Genomic DNA, 15,799 nt, shown 5'->3' on the forward strand with positions numbered 1-15,799 from the left:
GCCTTCGGGATCCACACCACGTCTCTTGTCCTGAATAGTCAGCCACCTTATTTCTATGTTTTACTACTTCCGTTATAATGAAAATTATGATGAAATGCGGCTTTCCTCTTATTTTCTTATCATAACGAGAATTCATTACTTTTAAAGTTTCAACTTGAAACTTTCAACTATTACTTGCATCTTATATCTAAGAGCATGAAAATGTTTATTTTATAATTTTTTGATTCAGTTAATAAAAATCAAAATAAATAATTTTATTTTATTTCAAACACTTTTGTTAATCACTTATAGAAGAAATATATAAATAGTGCTAAAATTTGATTTTTTTTGTTTTTTTCTTATGTTATGTAAAAAAAATATTATATGCTAATGTTTAGTTTACATTAAATAGTAATTATGTTACTAAAACAAAATAATTGAATAACATTAGTATATATGAAAAAGTGAAAAGGTTATTATTAATTAATAATAAATTGGATATATAATTTATTTAGATATTTTTTTACAAAGAGAAAATGAAGCAAACATTTGAAGTAAATGTTGTTTCATTTTGAAGAAAATAAACTTTGAAGATAAATATATAGTCAATCACTCGATATGTGCTAAAAATATCTCAATAACTGAACATATACATAAGTGCATCATCCTCGAATGTTTACCCCCGGAGAATATAAAATATTTTTTTGAACAACAGAATATAAAATATCTATATTTGAACACGTATATCATACTCACAAAAGCATTTTATATTCAACGCACTGTCCTAATTAAGGGAAATAAATAATAGATGGCATAAGTGTAAATAAAGCAGGGAAAATAACTCAAGAATAATTAAGGTCATAATCTTCCAGCTTATAAAAAGCATCTCATAGGACTCAAACCTTACCCAAAGTCATTTCCTATTGTATCATTCTCCTTCAAACATAGTCAGATAAAAACAGCAACTCTTGTCTGAAAAAAACTAGAGAGAAAGAGAGAGAGGATAAAGAATGGATCAAACGGTACTAAGCTCTCAAGTGTACCCATACACGATCCAAACCCAAAGCGAGTGCATCATCGTGAACCAGATCGATGGATCATCATCAGGCGACGGATCAAAGCCAGTGAAACGGCGGAGGAAGAGGAGAAGCAAAGGGTCGTCATCAGCCACCAACGAAGATGACGTAAGGGCGATGGAAAGGATGTTTAGGAAGAGGAAGTTGACCGATGAGCAAGTGATTATGCTAGAATATAGCTTCGAGAACGAGCATAAGCTTGAGTCAGGGAGGAAAGAGAAGATTGCGGGAGAGTTAGGCCTTGACCCGAGACAGGTGGCTGTATGGTTCCAGAACCGCCGTGCAAGGTGGAAGAACAAGAAACTCGAGGAAGAGTACGCTAAACTCAAGAGCCAACACGACTCAGACGTCCTCGGCCAATGTCAGCTCGAGTCTCAGGTATACATTTTCTATCTTCATCATTTATAGATCAGAGAAATTTATGATCTCTGTGTTCATGACTGTATAGACATCATAATGTGGTTGTTATTAATTAGGATTGTTAAATATTATTATAGAGATGTGAAACTTAATAAAACTGAAACCCTGTATAAATATTTCAATCCGGTAGGCTTATTTATTATAGGACGTAGGAAGCGAAGGCCCACAAATAACATGAGTGGATTGGTTCGTCATCCTTTTTATCTTATCCGAAACAGTTCAGTCCGTACAAACTCTATTGGGCTCGTTGATACTAATTTATATGTTTGCATATTATTTTTGCAGGTGATAAAACTGACAGAACAACTGAGTGAAGCTCAGAATGAGATACGAAAACTTTCAGAACTTGTTGTTGTCCAAGAAACATCAACAAACAGTTCAAGTTCATCGTTTTCTATTGAAGCCAATGATGCACCAACTGATTTCGAATTTTCACCGATGGATACTATCAATGACAACATTCCATTATACATGTTGGATAATAACTATTATTTACAAAACATGGAGTATTGGGATGGTTTGTATGTGCAATTTTAACAGCTTAAGTAATTTGAAGTCTTAAGGATGAAAAACATGTTGTAGAGGTAATGTAGAAATGGATGTTGGCCACTGTTGTAAATGTAATGTTTTAAGTATCTATTATAATATATATATAAAATGGTTATTCTAGTTTCATACATATAAAAATCTGATATGCCTACTTCCAAAGCATGCATAATTTAACTTTCACTGTTACCAAATTGGTCAGCTGAAAACAGTAGGCATTATCTGGTGTGGGGGGCTCAGTTATTACCGTGACAAAAGCAAAAGGAGGAGGAGTCAGCGATATGTGTGGCCTTTGAAGCTGGTGTAACATAAGAGACGACGGCGGTGATGTCATCAAGCTTTCCTCCGTAAAACCTGTAGCCAGCCAGCCTCCTGAGCCACGTCTGCGAAAGGACTCTGCCGTTGTTTGGGGTCTAATCCGGGCCTAACGGAAACATCTGTGATCTCATCGTTGTAGAGGTTATCATAGGCGACACCATCCGTTCCCGCCACAATCACATCAATCATGAATACAAGCAGTGGAGGAGCCCTTTGGCTGTGGTTTGAGAATGTGCTTTCTCTAACACCATTAACGGGTCAACAGAAGAATCCTTCTTAGCCTGTTCTCTAATAGCCAGCCAGCCAGAAGACTACTTGACTTGACTTGACTTGTAGAAGAGAACCAGAAGCAGCAGACATGAGGGCTCCTCCTCTCCTTCCGGAATCAGAAAACAATCTCCAGGGAGAAGAAGAAGCTCTTCTTACTTGTTGCAGCAAAATGAGAGAGAGAGAGAGAGACCAGTTGAGAGGTTTAATCTGGATAGACAAAGTGGTGGTAGCTGACATCTGATTCTGAATAAAAGATAAACATCTTCCACTGCTTATGAAAAATACAGACACACTTTAAATTCAAAGAGCTACATCTTAACTGGCTTTTCAGTCTTGAGAGAGAGATTTAGGTTTTATTAGTTTACGATTGAACAAGTGAAAGCCCCACTCCACTCCACTGCACCGCACCAAACTCCTACTCCTCCTCCTTCATCTCCAGCCGCTAGCTCTCCTCATTCCTTGGGTCTTTCGAGTTCATATTATCTTATGTGTGATATAGCTTTGAGAGGTCTTCCTATTAATGGCCTTCCAATATTTATGTAACCCACCTACTAGCCAGCCAGCCACACTAGTCTTTCCAAATTCACTTGTTTTTTTAAATTTTGATTTTGCACTGCAACTACTCAAATGATTAAGGGATCTTTCTTATTTCTACTGAGTACTAGCAATAACCTCTACTAGTATGTTAATATGCAGATTGATTTTACCAGATAAATATCTTCTAGGTAGATTTGTCTGTGTATATATGTCATGTCTTCTCTAAGTCTTGAAAACAAAAAAAAAAAAATAATAATAAGAGATACCATGGAATGGATAACTCCTACTATGGATGGACATGGACCTACGAACGATCAACATTGTTTGGTCGATTCTCCCAATCAAAATCACTGGTCAAGTCGATTGGTACATTTCATTGGATTATCTGTCCAAAATTAGGAGTTTTCGAAAAATTGTCTTTTTGGTAAAAATATCCCCACACCTAACAAGCAAAGATACAAAAGTAAAAGTCATACCTCATCTCCTTATTTTTCCCTCATCAGTGCAAAAATTCGATCCCACCGTCGTTACAAACATCATACATTAATAACACAAATTTCAATCCTCACCTCATGATGATCCCCAAAAAAATCGAAAATTAACTGTTGTTGTTGTTTCTGCTAAGCTATAAGCTTTATGTACTTTATGATTAAAATTCACACTGGGGGAACAACAACACTAGAGCTGCCTGCTGCTTTCACTATTAAACAAAAATACCAAAACATATACTCTTATAAACTACACTCTTCTTCTACTCTCTCTTAGGAACTTGTTCTACCAATGTCTTTGCCTGAAAACTCCCCCGCCGTCCCAAACAGAGCCGACAACCCTCCACCGGGGTTACTACTTCCATTACCAACAGCTCTTCCCAAACCTAAAAAGTCAAGCGTTGTCTGTTTCGGACCACGACGGTGGAGCCGGAGGTTCTGGTCTCGTTGAAAGCCTTTGTTGCAGATTTCGCACACGAATCGGTTCTTTGCCATCAGAGTTTTGGGTGACAAGGCTATCACCTCCGCTTCTGGATCTGTTGTTGCAACAATATGAGTAGTTTGGAAAAAAAAAGAAAAAAAAAGAGACAACGTACCAGGCATTCCGGGGAGGTTCCGTGAGACGCTTCTTGCATCCCCGGATGAATTATCTAAATCAACCGGCGGCATAAATCCTCAGACTCTGTTTTTCAGCTACCAAGTCAGTCAGTCTATCAGCTTTTCGTTATAAAAACAAACAAACCTTTTTTTTCCACCAAACCTTTTTTTTCTCAACTCTCTTCCCTAGAAAAGATCAAAACCTCATTGCCCGAGAAATATACTAATTATTTAACCCTCAACTCTCTCTCTCTCTCTCTCTCTCTCTCTCTCTAGTCTCTGTTTCAACGGCTTAGATTCCACCGGAGTTTGATCCACACCCAAGGCGGCTTCGTTTGTGAGACTTCTTCTTCTTCTTTTTTCGGGCTTCTTTTGCTTGTCCCAGACAAAGGAGCTTTCTTCATCTTCTTCTTCTTTCTCTCTCTCGATAGGGGACAATTATACTATTTTTTTTTTCAACTTTTCTGCCTTGAAAATATATTTATTTATTTACCTACAATTTCTTTTATACTTGTGTCGGCTTTCCTTTTTTTTTAATATTATGAGTTTTGGATTCCCATGTACAATATTTTAATTAATACAAATTCTTTTATCCGCTGAGGATTCCAGACCATAAATTCAGACTAATCTCCATGAATTTTTCCATTCAGACATGCAAAATTATAGGTAGAAAGGTGACTAAAACGACTGAAACCTAGAACGAACACTCCAACTGAAATTCTATTACCACTATACCATAACTTCTCGGTTAACACAACCTTTCTTCTCACTTTCATTTTATTTTTTAGGAAGGTGTACAAAATAAAAGCACCAAACATTCATGAGTCAATGGTAATTTTTTTGACCAGTTTAACCAAAAAAAAAAAAAGAGAAAATAATCATAGAGAAAAATTGCATGTGGTTTTATGCAGTGTCCCAATAAATGCAATATCAGGAATTTTGTTGTTTTTTCTATTGTACATGTTACGTAATCAACTGACCAAGTATTTAATATCCCTGACTTTATTGAAATTTTCGTTTTCGTTTCTTTTTCAGTGTAATTCTAATACTATGATTTTTTTACGACAGAAAAATAAAAGGAAGAAGCGATTATTTACTTCTTCTAGTGGTGATAATAATAATAATAAGAAATAGCGTTTTGTTTTAGCGTTTACATGCCTTGTTGGCATTTGGGACGCTTAGATGTTGCCACGTGAGTCTGTTTATCTGAGTTGCATCCGTTGGATAAACTGGACGATGACATGTGGAAAAATACTAACCAGCTTGGATTTTGCGTTCTGTTTACACCGCCACATGTTGAACAAAAAAAAAAAGTTTACACCGCCACATCACTCAAAACATATTTTTTCCATTACAAGAAAGTTGTTATTTTAGAATTGAAAGGGGCGAAACTTACCGCGATATATGGAATTTACTGGATCATCTATGGATTGATACTGTATATATATTGCATTATATGGCTTGTCGTGTTTGGAAAGTTGTAATAATATAAGATTTGATAAAATCTTGTAGTAATGTTCCTTCTATACAAACGTCCATTAGAACTAGCATTTGATAAAAAAAAAAAAAAATGTTTCAAAAAAAAAACTAGCATTTGACTTTGCAAACATATAAATTAATTAATTTGGGCCCCCTTTTATTGCTTTCCCTTGTTAGTTTCAAAGGAGGAATTATTTAGGCCCATGGGTCCCTCCACAAACACACTATTTTGCCAGCTTACAAATTCCTTAGCATATGGTCCAAAATAACAGTTCCAACCACTAGTATCCAATAATCTAACATTATCGAATTATCATCTCTTAAAATCTCGTATTGTTTTTTTATGATCTTGATACGTATTAGTTGTAAACTTATTTATTAGTAGCATTTGAGGTTTACAAGTCAGCATCATGATTTTCTTAAATTTTAGTTATTTATTTAAATATATTTTAAATTAATCAACAAATATGCAAATTGTGTATATAAATTAAGATTTTTTGTATTTTCATTTTTGTTTGAAATTTTATTGGTTTTGTGTCTTCTGATATTGGGTTGGACCAATTATTGAAAAGGACAAGGCTGACGCTGGTTTTAATGAGTAGCCCCCATGGACGTTACACCACTCATTATTCATTCAAGATTTATAAATATACGTTGTCCAGAGAAAGATATGGTTCAAATTGTTTGTCCAAAAATAGACACAGGAATTGTCTCTGGTGTTACACTAAGCATGACATCATTGCATATTGTCTTATTGAACACTAATGGAAAATTTTACACGAACCCAAAAGAAGAGGGCAACCCAAGACCAAAACAACCAGTTTAAACGGTATGCAAGTAGGAGATATTTGTTTGTTTACAAAGAATAAATTTGTATAACAAATCCTAAAGATTTTTTCAAAAAAAAAAACAAATCCTAAAGACGAGGACAACCAAGACCAAAATGAAATTTAAAATAAAATTTATTTCTCTCGATCATCACAAGAAAAACACAATCCCCAGATTTTTGTTTTCCTCAAATTTTTATACCAGAGAAAAATCATTGAGTGAATTATACAGACGAAAACTATAGATTTTAATTTGTATGGAATGGTCGTCGATATAATACTGTTTTACACTCGCATAATATACGCATCGCATGACATGCATATTACTTGTGGCTCGCATATAATATTGTTCTCAAGATTAGACCAAAAAAATATTGTTCTCAAAAACAACATTTAATTAAGATAAAAAAATTATAAGAAACTAAAACAAAGGAAACCACAAATATTACCTGGAAGACCCTTCTAAAATAATTAAACATGAAGGAAGACAAAGTTTCGAACCAGTACCACCAATTAACAAAAACAAAAAACAAAGAAGAGGTTTGATGAAATACAGGCGTGCTGACAATCTTTGAGCCATTTGTAGGTTTTGTTCAATCGATCGCTCATAGAACAAAAGAAAGTCACAAGAACAAGAAGAATCGAAGGAGTGGGAAGTGCATGAGGAAGCTGTGTCCGAACGTAGACAGAGACGATGGTTTGGAGACGGTTTTGGAAATTCCGATACCGGAGGAGTTGTTCTCCGGTATGGGCAATAACGTAGCATTGAGGTGTCAGAATATGATGACGTGGATGAAAGCTCAAACGGCTGATAAATTGTCGCAACCGCTAATCGCTGCTCGTATCAACGAGCTTCGTTTTCTTCTCTACCTCGTTGGATCGCCTCTTATACCTCTCCAGGTTCAAGTTGGTCACTCTGTTCATAAGCCTGTCAAAGATTCCTCCATTGTAAGTCATTAGGCCCCGACTTAGAGACCAGCCTATAGTTTAACTGATGACGTCTAATCAGTACTCTCACTTATTTCATTTAATTAGCAAGCTTCCACGGCGAAATACATAGTGCAGCAATACATAGCGGCGACGGGAGGACCTGCAGCGTTAAACGCCGTGAACAGTATGTGCGTTATTGGACAAGTGAAGATGACGGCGTCAGAGTTTCACCAAGGAGACGATTCCAACGTTAACCTTAAAAGCAACGATGAAATGGGTGGTTTCATATTGTGGCAGAAAGATCCAGATCTGTGGTGTTTGGAGCTCGTTGTGTCTGGATGTAAAGTCATATGCGGTAGTAACGGTCGGCTTTCGTGGCGACATTCTTCTAACCAGCAAACACCGTCGTCCACCGGAACACCGAGACCTCTCCGCCGTTTTTTACAGGTAAACCAACACGTTTATTATTTATTAATTTAATGTAGTTTGTAGGGTTATGCTGAACCGGGGCTGGTTTATTATTAATTGTTACCAGGGTTTAGATCCTCGTTCGACCGCTAATATGTTCCTCGACGCAACGTGCATCGGAGAGAAGATTATCAACGGTGAGGATTGCTTTATACTGAAACTTGAGACGAGTCCGGCGGTTAGAGAGGCTCAAAGCGGTCCAGAGTTCGAGATCATTCATCACACGATATGGGGTTATTTCAGCCAGAGATCGGGACTGTTGATACAGTTTGAGGACTCGAGGCTTCTGAGTATGCGGACCAAGGAAGGCGATGTATTTTGGGAGACTAGCGCCGAATCGGTGATGGATGATTATCGGTACGTGGATGATGTGAACATCGCTCACGGTGGGAAAACTACAGTTACGGTTTTTAGGTATGGTGAAGCCTCGGCGAACCATCGGAGACAGATGACGGAGAAGTGGCGGATCGAGGAAGTTGATTTTAACATTTGGGGTCTCTCGGTCGATCATTTTCGTCCTCCCGCCTTTTTGCTCACCGGAAACTGATTTTTTGTTATCCGTTCCAATTGCATGATCCGATTTCCATTCTCTCTTTTTTTTTTTGCTACTAGGTTTTAAAAGTATCAACCAGCGAGCCGGTGTAATAAATTAATATTGATCTTGATGACTGAATCTTGCGTTACAAGCTAACAATAATATTACAAGGTTTCCATACAAATGTCATACTTTGTAGTATATGACATTTGTAGTATACTGGACCCACTAAACTGATCTATAAAATAAACACTGCATGGAAACATAATACTTCCCACTGTAGGGGTGAGCGTTCAGGTACCCGTTCGGATTCAGATCAGGTATTTTGGATTTTCAGGTATTTCAGCCGTTCGGATATTTATGTACTTCGGATTAGGTTCGGGTATTTTTAGTTGGGGTTCGGTTATTTCAGATCGGGTTCGAATATTTAGATTTTGAAAAAAAAAATTAAATTTTTTATTTCTCAAATTTTTTTGTATTTAAAAATATAACTTTCACTTAACTATTTTTTATTTTTAATAGATTGAATGGTTAATAGATTTGGACATAACATTTTGAAACTAAAAAAGACATTAATTTGGTTATTGTTTTTAAATTTTGGATATAACTTTTTGTTGATTCTTGAAATAAAAAGTTTGATATGCATTTTAAGTAAGTAGCAAATCATTTTCTCTGTAATTCTATGTCTCTCTCTCTAACGTCTTAATCCTAGCTCTTTGTTTCGAAAGCTTCTCATATTTGGCTTTCTTTTTCTTTTACCATCAGGTGGGCAGGCCTATCGTTGTGCCTGATCGGACTGGGCATGCTCTCTTGCCTACCCTTTATGGACAAGCTATGAAGCATAACACACACTTCTTTGTTGAATACTTGGCTCTCGATTTGCTCATGGCTAGTGATGGTATGTGTCTGGGAGCTATTTTCTTTCTTTCTTTCTTTCTTTTTTTGCTGTCGGTATTCATGCAACATTGTTACTTCATTCATATGCAGGCAGTTGCCAGGGTGTTATTGCACTAAACATGGAAGATGGAACACTCCATCGTTTCCGCTCTGCACAAACAATTTTGGCCACTGGGGTGGGTGAGCTAGTTTTTTATATAAGACCAAGTTTTGCCAGTAGTGCAAATATGCTCACATGATGGCTGCTGTTTTTTTTTCCAGGGTTATGGAAGAGCAGAGCCGGTCCCAGTATTTATGAGGCCAGAAGCAAATCCTACTATATAAAAGAAACTAATTTAGAGAGTTCTCAAGGTGTCCACATAGGACAAAATATTCTCAACCAATTAATATGCCATGTCACTACAGATTTGTCTTAACTTCAAGGTCTGGGCCACAAATCCAACCAGTCCATCAAGATATTCGACCTATTAGCAATTTTTTGGGCTCAATCGTAAACCTTACAGCTTCCTCCCCTTTAGTCCTACTCACTTCTAAATTCAAGAGCTTGCCTAATCGATTTGCCTACTCAGGCGTAACGCCTGCGTCTACATCTATGGAACTTCAATGCTCTTTAATAAACCCATCAAGACGAGGCTTCATGTACCTCTCCACATCACTCCTCTCAGCCAACAATATTGATGGCTCTTCAAGGAACCATCATTACTTGCTCATTAGAAACGCATCCTAGCTCTCTACTTTCCCTTCTGCAAACTATATATATTCTCATCATCCTCTTCCCCAGCTGCTAAACTTCATTGACAGAAATCCGTAATATGGAAAATTGACAAAAAAGAGACCACCACGAAATCTCCATCTGTACTCTTCTTTAATCAGGTTTTTTTGGAAGATATATTCAACTTTGCGTTTAAATTTTTCTCTGATTTCAAAATTGCAGTTCCCTTGCGTAGGGATTGATGGCTAGATATTTGAAGGTTAACATTACATTGGGGTCAGCATCCTCATTTGGGTCCACACATATAATTGTATTTTTGTTTTTGAATGAATATTCTGATTATAAGTTTAATATTATATTTAACAGAAAAACTAAATTGATAGCTGAATAATCTGATAACACGTTTAGTATCATAAGCACGTTGGTCCCATATTTATTCTTCTCTACAAGTTTATAAAAGAAATGAACACTGATTCTTAGAGTGATTTATGATTCAATATATTAGACATTTGATTTTTGATTTTTTCAATACATGCTAGATTGAAACCTGTTTGTATGATTTTTTTTTTGGTTCTACCTTTCCTTAGGAGTTTCTGATTCAGAAAGTGGAGACCTTAAAGAGTACAAGGAGCATGCTGATAATTTCATGGAGATTAATTACCATCCTCCTCCTAGGCGAGATAGTAACACACTAACACCTTCTTCTAGCTTCTTTATAAGGTTTGGTTTCAAAAATGTTTATTATGTGTTTGATGCAATTCTCCACAGAGTTTGAATAAGCCAAACTTGACTGTTTAGCTGAAGCTTTATGTTAATTGTAAATCGATCTAAATGCTTAGATCTATATCAGGATCTGTATGTAGAGCATATAAACCAAGAAGATCTAAAGAGAGACTGAAAGATTGAAAATTACTTAACTAGCTGAAACTTGATTCTTGGCTGAAGTTTTTGGTTAATTGTAGCTAAGTGCTTAAATGAGCATTCTAATTGTTATCATTTTTTTGTCTGAAACTTATGGGTTCTAAATCACGGTTACATTGCAGGCTTAGGATTGAGTACATATTAAGTGCGTGAGTCCGAGAAGCTAAGAACTACGGACCCACTTAACATGTTATCTACTTTTATGCATCACAACAAGTTGAACAGCAGAGTAGTCTTTGGAATAACTTTTGTATTCTGTGGTTTTTAAGTTTCTATATTTTCGGTTTAAGATGAAGTTTCAGTATACTGCTAAAAAATTAATATTCTCTATAAAATTCTTTTGGTTGCTTTCCTTTGCCTCTAAAGTCAAGAAATATAACGACAACACAAGTATAATAACTTAAGACAATATTAAGGTATGATTATACCATATGATTTCGATTATACTGACACCATGGATTTTTTTAAGTTGTTCACTAGCCACCGAAGAACAAGCAGCTTTGAGGTGGCAAAGCAAAAACATCGCAGCAGGGGATAACATTTTTTTCTGCTTCCATTATGGAATTGTGCAAAACAACTTCTTCTTTTGGTTAAAAAAAAAAGAAGATTTATACAAATTTTGATGGAGAAGCAATAAGTTGGCTTGCACAGTTTATCAATAAATCAGAAGTATATGCTATGCAACCGCATACATATTAGATATTTCCATAAGTGTCATGTTTTTAGTGTGAATAAAAGAGGGGTCCAAATGGAATTTAGATGTTGGAAGACATGTAATACATTTTATGTAGGATAGGTAAATATAAATTAAATGGTGATATTGAGTGATCAAAGCATAAAGAAAGCGGAGAATAAACATGTTATCAAATTGTTGCCGGATCATAAACAAAAAATATATATTGAAATACTAAACCAATATAAATATTAAAGATCACTTCTCTGTTATTTCTAAAAATTTAACTGATTTTTAATATCGTCATTTTCACACATGTGGCATATAATCCAAATTTGTTGAGAAAACATATTAGTATTTTTTAGATATTAACAGAATCTATATATTTCAAAAATATGGATAACAGTATGAAAATGAGACATCAAATTTTGTTCAAGAAAAAAAAACGAGACATCATATTTTAGCTATATTTTTATAAAATACTTTCATAGATTTGTAATACTTTTTTGGTTAGTTTAAAATTTATTAAATATCATAAAGTCAATTTTCTATTTTTTGGTATCTGAACAATACAATTTTGTTGCAACAAAATTTAGAATTATAATCAATTATCCGCGCGAAGCGCGGACGACGACCTAGTATTAATAAAGTGGCCTATAAATTAGTTGATTCTAATATTTTTTAAAAAGTTATAGAAGAAGAATCGAACTCACTCCCTCTTGTCCACATGAAAGCATCGCAACCATTAGTGCTGTTAAGAACTTTTGTTAAATTTGTGGCCGCTAATTAACATAATCTCACGGCGGCCGGAAGCACAAGCTTCCTCCGCTTCCGTCCAGGGCCGGCACTGTGGAAGAGCATACTTCTCTGCAACCTCAGCACATACATGCACATAACCTCTCATCACCGAAGGTTAGCATCTTGTCCTCACATGCACTAATTTGATTGCAAAAAAAAATAAAGATTTAATGCGTTTGTCTATTATACAATTGCAGGATCCCGAGGTGAAGGTGTGGTATTCTTAGAAACAGTGAAGGTGAACGATTTATGGAACGATATGCTCCAACTGCCAAAGATCTTGCATCAAGAGATGTTGTGTCCAGATCTGTGACTATAGAAATCAGGGAAGGTCGTGGTGTAGGTATGCTTCCCTTTAAACTAGTTTTCTTTTTTTGGAGGAACTCTCATTACATGTCTTTGAGCTGTATCCGTGCTTGATTTTGTGATACTTTAATACTCTTTTTTTTTTTTTGGATATGTTGCTAAAATCGGCATAAGGATCATATCTATCTCCATTTGAATCATCTTCCACCAGAAGTTCTGAAAGAAAGGCTTCCAGGAGACAGCTGCAATTTTTGCTGGTGTTGATGTCACCAAAGAGCCAATTCCAGTCTTGCCCACTGTTCACTACAACATGGGTGGTATCCCAACGGCGAGGTAAGTAAGCCTTTGTAGAAACTTTGGGTGAAATTTGTGTAGAGTGGATCATGAGATGCATAAAAGCCTCGTAGCCAAAGTAATTTTTTTTTTTTTTGTCCTGCAGATGCAGTGGTTCCTGGGCTTATGGCTGCTGGGGAGGCAGCTTGTGCATCTGTTCATGGTGCCAACAGGCTTGGTGCAAATTCTCTCCTCGACATTCTTGTGTTTGGTCGTGCTTGTGCAAATAGGGTTGCCGAGATAAGCAAACCAGGTCAGTCATTTTTGAGGATTTAAGAGGAAAAATCTCACTAGTTGCATTATTTCAAACGGTGCAGGTGAGACTCTAGAGGAGAATGCAGGAAAGAAGATAATCGAATGGCTGAACAAGTTAAGACACTCAAGCGGGTCGCTTCCTACATCAAGTATCAGATTAAACATGCAGCTGTCTTCCGCACCCAAGAAACATTGGAAGAAGGTAAAGTAGAAGAATCTTTTTTCTTAATTTATAATGGATTCAGAGCTCTATGGCTCTCTCTCTCTCACCTGCAGAACCCGCCAATTTATTTTACACACTTATTGGTATGGAATAAAACACAGGTTGTCAGTTGATCGACAAGGCATGGGAAAGTTTCGAGGATGTCCAAGTTAAAGATGGGAGTTTGATATGGTAAAAACAAACGACACTCTACAAATGTGATCGAGATTATTGATTATCAATGTTCCAAAAAGCTCTTATTTTATAAAAAATGCATCAACTCTGATTTGACAGAGACAATATATAGAAACTGGAGAACCTTTTGATAAACGCTTCCATAACAATGCATTCAGCGGAAGCACGAAAGGAAAGCAGAGGAGCACATGCTCGGGAGGATTTCACGGTTTGATTCCACTTCCTCGTTTAACATGCATATATATGATTTAACACCACTCTCAAATAATATAATGACTAGAGATGGCAAACGAGCCCACCCGCAACCAAATGGCCCGCCCCGCCACGGGCTCAAGTTCAGTCGGGTCACAGCGGGCTGGCCCGCCGCGGGATGCGGTATCGAGAAGCAATGTCCAATCCCGCCCCGCCTAGTGCACAGGTCTTTGCGGGTAGGCCCGCGGGTCACCATCCAGAAGTTGAACGTCTCATTTGATGCTTAACTATAGCTTTTGAGTCAATGCTTCTCGATACAGTCATACAGATCAACAAAAGAAGTATATGAACCTCTATCATACGTTTCATCTCTACGTATCTTACATAACATTACTCTTGTGTTCAATACAAACATATTGAACCTTATCGGGAAAACATTATTCTTGTGTTGAATGGCATGTAGTATCAACAAGAAACTAAAACAGAAATAATCTTTGATGCGTATGCACTGATGTGTATGCATAAGAATGACATTAAGTAACAACACCAAATCTAAGTAATCATATCCAAGTAATGTAAATGAACACCCAAACAAAATCCAAACAATGTAACGTGGCCTCGGTAAAAACCTTATCGAGAAAACCCATTGGGACAAAACCCGACAAGGGAAAAAGAGCGCCACAAAATCCATAATGCGAATAAAAAAAAACACCAGATCAAAATAAAAATCAAGTTTCTTCTTCTTCAACTTCAACTATCTCTTCTTCACCATCCATTTCATCTTCTGTAGATATTAAAAATCGAAGTTAATTAAATTTAAAGAAAATGACACCCTAAAATATATAACAAAGTGAATAATTTACCATGTTCATAAGCTTCGAATCCTTTTAGCCAATTCCTACTACATATCAGAGCCTGCACATTTTTGGGAAGTAGACGGCTCCTGTATTTGTTCAGAACTCTCGAACCGATGCTAAAGGAGGATTCTGAAGCCACTGTTGTGATCGGAATGCTAAGCAGATCACAAGCCATTGCTGGCAAATCACCAAACCTGTGAGTATTATCTTTCCACCAGTCGAGAATATCCAAACTTTCAAAGCTATCCATATCTAGTGCAGGTTCATCCAAATAAGCTTGGAGAGCTGTCTTTCCACTCGCAGCAACACTACTTTTGCGAAACGCAAAAAAATCCTGTAGTGTTTAAAAAAAAATTTAAAAACAATTTGATGGAATATCAAAACTTTCAAAGCTATCTATATCTACCGCAGGTTCATAAGTAATTTAAAAAAAAAAAACGAAACAGGAGACTTACACCATAGTTCTCAAATGTTCCTTTCGGTCCTCCATGAACATTTTGTTGATCCATCTCACGAGGCTCTGCAGAAGGTGATGTTGACTTTGATTTTTTGTCGTATGATTGAAACAAAGTTTCCAGCTTCAGACGCAAGTTCTTCATTTTCGCATCACGTGTACTCATGTCAAGTCTCCCTAAACAATACTCTACAACTGGAAGCTTCAAGCGTGGATCAAAGACAGCTGTCATTGCAAAAAGATCACTGACTTCTTCCCAGTACTTATCGAACTTCTCTTTCATCGGTATCACCATCTCTCGGATAATCTCATCATCGCTTTCCTCATTTATCTGCAGCCAATTATGGATCTTCCATACCTGATAGAAATACAAGTTCGATGTTGGGTATTTCGAACCTGACATCAAACTAGTAATCTTAGCAAAAGGCTCCAAGAAAACACATATTTTCGCAGCTCTGCTCCATTCTGTAGCTGTAGGCAAAAACTTATAGTTTCTCCTATCATATATCTCCAACTTAACAAACGCTTCACGGT

At 36.5% G+C, this 15,799-nt stretch overlaps 4 protein-coding genes and 1 long non-coding RNA gene across 7 annotated transcripts; 4 read left to right on the forward strand and 1 right to left on the reverse strand.

The window, feature by feature from the left end:
- The first annotated feature begins 592 nt into the window (after window positions 1–592).
- On the forward strand, window positions 593–2,150 carry LOC106405959 (homeobox-leucine zipper protein ATHB-53). Its single transcript, XM_022706884.2, has 2 exons — window positions 593–1,433; window positions 1,761–2,150. The coding sequence occupies exons 1-2, from the start codon at window positions 990–992 to the stop codon at window positions 2,010–2,012; spliced, it is 696 nt and encodes a 231-aa protein (XP_022562605.2). The 5' UTR covers window positions 593–989; the 3' UTR covers window positions 2,013–2,150.
- Window positions 2,151–2,857: 707 nt separating this feature from the next.
- LOC125574949 (zinc finger protein ENHYDROUS-like) lies at window positions 2,858–4,470 on the reverse strand. Its single transcript, XM_048775162.1, has 2 exons — window positions 4,231–4,470; window positions 2,858–4,170 (listed from the first exon to the last, which is right to left on the reverse strand). The coding sequence occupies exons 1-2, from the start codon at window positions 4,301–4,303 to the stop codon at window positions 3,908–3,910; spliced, it is 336 nt and encodes a 111-aa protein (XP_048631119.1). The 5' UTR covers window positions 4,304–4,470; the 3' UTR covers window positions 2,858–3,907.
- Window positions 4,471–6,966: 2,496 nt separating this feature from the next.
- BNAA02G34690D lies at window positions 6,967–8,703 on the forward strand. Its single transcript, XM_013846501.3, has 3 exons — window positions 6,967–7,485; window positions 7,573–7,914; window positions 8,003–8,703. The coding sequence occupies exons 1-3, from the start codon at window positions 7,198–7,200 to the stop codon at window positions 8,480–8,482; spliced, it is 1,110 nt and encodes a 369-aa protein (XP_013701955.1). The 5' UTR covers window positions 6,967–7,197; the 3' UTR covers window positions 8,483–8,703.
- A 940-nt stretch (window positions 8,704–9,643) lies between these two features.
- On the forward strand, window positions 9,644–11,348 carry LOC125605246. The gene is made up of 2 exons (XR_007336750.1): window positions 9,644–10,799; window positions 11,123–11,348. It is a non-coding gene; the product is annotated as an uncharacterized LOC125605246 (long non-coding RNA).
- A 1,045-nt stretch (window positions 11,349–12,393) lies between these two features.
- LOC106405903 (succinate dehydrogenase [ubiquinone] flavoprotein subunit 1, mitochondrial-like) lies at window positions 12,394–14,458 on the forward strand. Of its 3 annotated transcripts, XM_013846463.3 has the most exons (8): window positions 12,394–12,585; window positions 12,669–12,814; window positions 12,952–13,110; window positions 13,217–13,363; window positions 13,428–13,567; window positions 13,690–13,759; window positions 13,862–13,970; window positions 14,043–14,458. In XM_013846463.3, exons 2-6 carry the CDS (start codon window positions 12,721–12,723, stop codon window positions 13,699–13,701), a joined length of 552 nt encoding a protein of 183 aa, XP_013701917.2. In that variant the 5' UTR covers window positions 12,394–12,585; window positions 12,669–12,720; the 3' UTR covers window positions 13,702–13,759; window positions 13,862–13,970; window positions 14,043–14,458. The 3 variants fall into 3 exon arrangements, with proteins under 3 accessions (XP_013701917.2, XP_048631120.1, XP_048631121.1); XM_048775163.1 differs by having other exon boundaries at window positions 13,862–14,458; XM_048775164.1 differs by having other exon boundaries at window positions 13,217–13,288; window positions 13,862–14,458.
- Window positions 14,459–15,799: the final 1,341 nt, after the last annotated feature.

Source organism: Brassica napus, unplaced genomic scaffold, assembly GCF_020379485.1.
Source record: "Brassica napus cultivar Da-Ae unplaced genomic scaffold, Da-Ae ScsIHWf_732;HRSCAF=1062, whole genome shotgun sequence".
NCBI lineage: Eukaryota > Viridiplantae > Streptophyta > Magnoliopsida > Brassicales > Brassicaceae > Brassica > Brassica napus.

Excerpts from the sequence above, each read along its gene's own strand:
- LOC125574949 (XM_048775162.1), bottom strand. The coding sequence starts at position 4,303 with ATGCCGCCGGTTGATTTAGATAATTCATCCGGGGATGCAAGAAGCGTC. Across the intron at positions 4,171-4,230 it reads GAACCTCCCCGGAATGCCTG|ATCCAGAAGCGGAGGTGATA; the intron begins GTACGTTGTCTC and ends TTGCAACAACAG.
- BNAA02G34690D (XM_013846501.3), top strand. The coding sequence starts at position 7,198 with ATGAGGAAGCTGTGTCCGAACGTAGACAGAGACGATGGTTTGGAGACG. Across the intron at positions 7,486-7,572 it reads CTGTCAAAGATTCCTCCATT|CAAGCTTCCACGGCGAAATA; the intron begins GTAAGTCATTAG and ends TCATTTAATTAG. Across the intron at positions 7,915-8,002 it reads CTCTCCGCCGTTTTTTACAG|GGTTTAGATCCTCGTTCGAC; the intron begins GTAAACCAACAC and ends AATTGTTACCAG.
- LOC106405959 (XM_022706884.2), top strand. The coding sequence starts at position 990 with ATGGATCAAACGGTACTAAGCTCTCAAGTGTACCCATACACGATCCAA. Across the intron at positions 1,434-1,760 it reads AATGTCAGCTCGAGTCTCAG|GTGATAAAACTGACAGAACA; the intron begins GTATACATTTTC and ends TTATTTTTGCAG.
- LOC106405903 (XM_048775163.1), top strand. The coding sequence starts at position 12,721 with ATGGAACGATATGCTCCAACTGCCAAAGATCTTGCATCAAGAGATGTT. Across the intron at positions 12,815-12,951 it reads CAGGGAAGGTCGTGGTGTAG|GATCATATCTATCTCCATTT; the intron begins GTATGCTTCCCT and ends AATCGGCATAAG. Across the intron at positions 13,364-13,427 it reads TGCCGAGATAAGCAAACCAG|GTGAGACTCTAGAGGAGAAT; the intron begins GTCAGTCATTTT and ends CAAACGGTGCAG.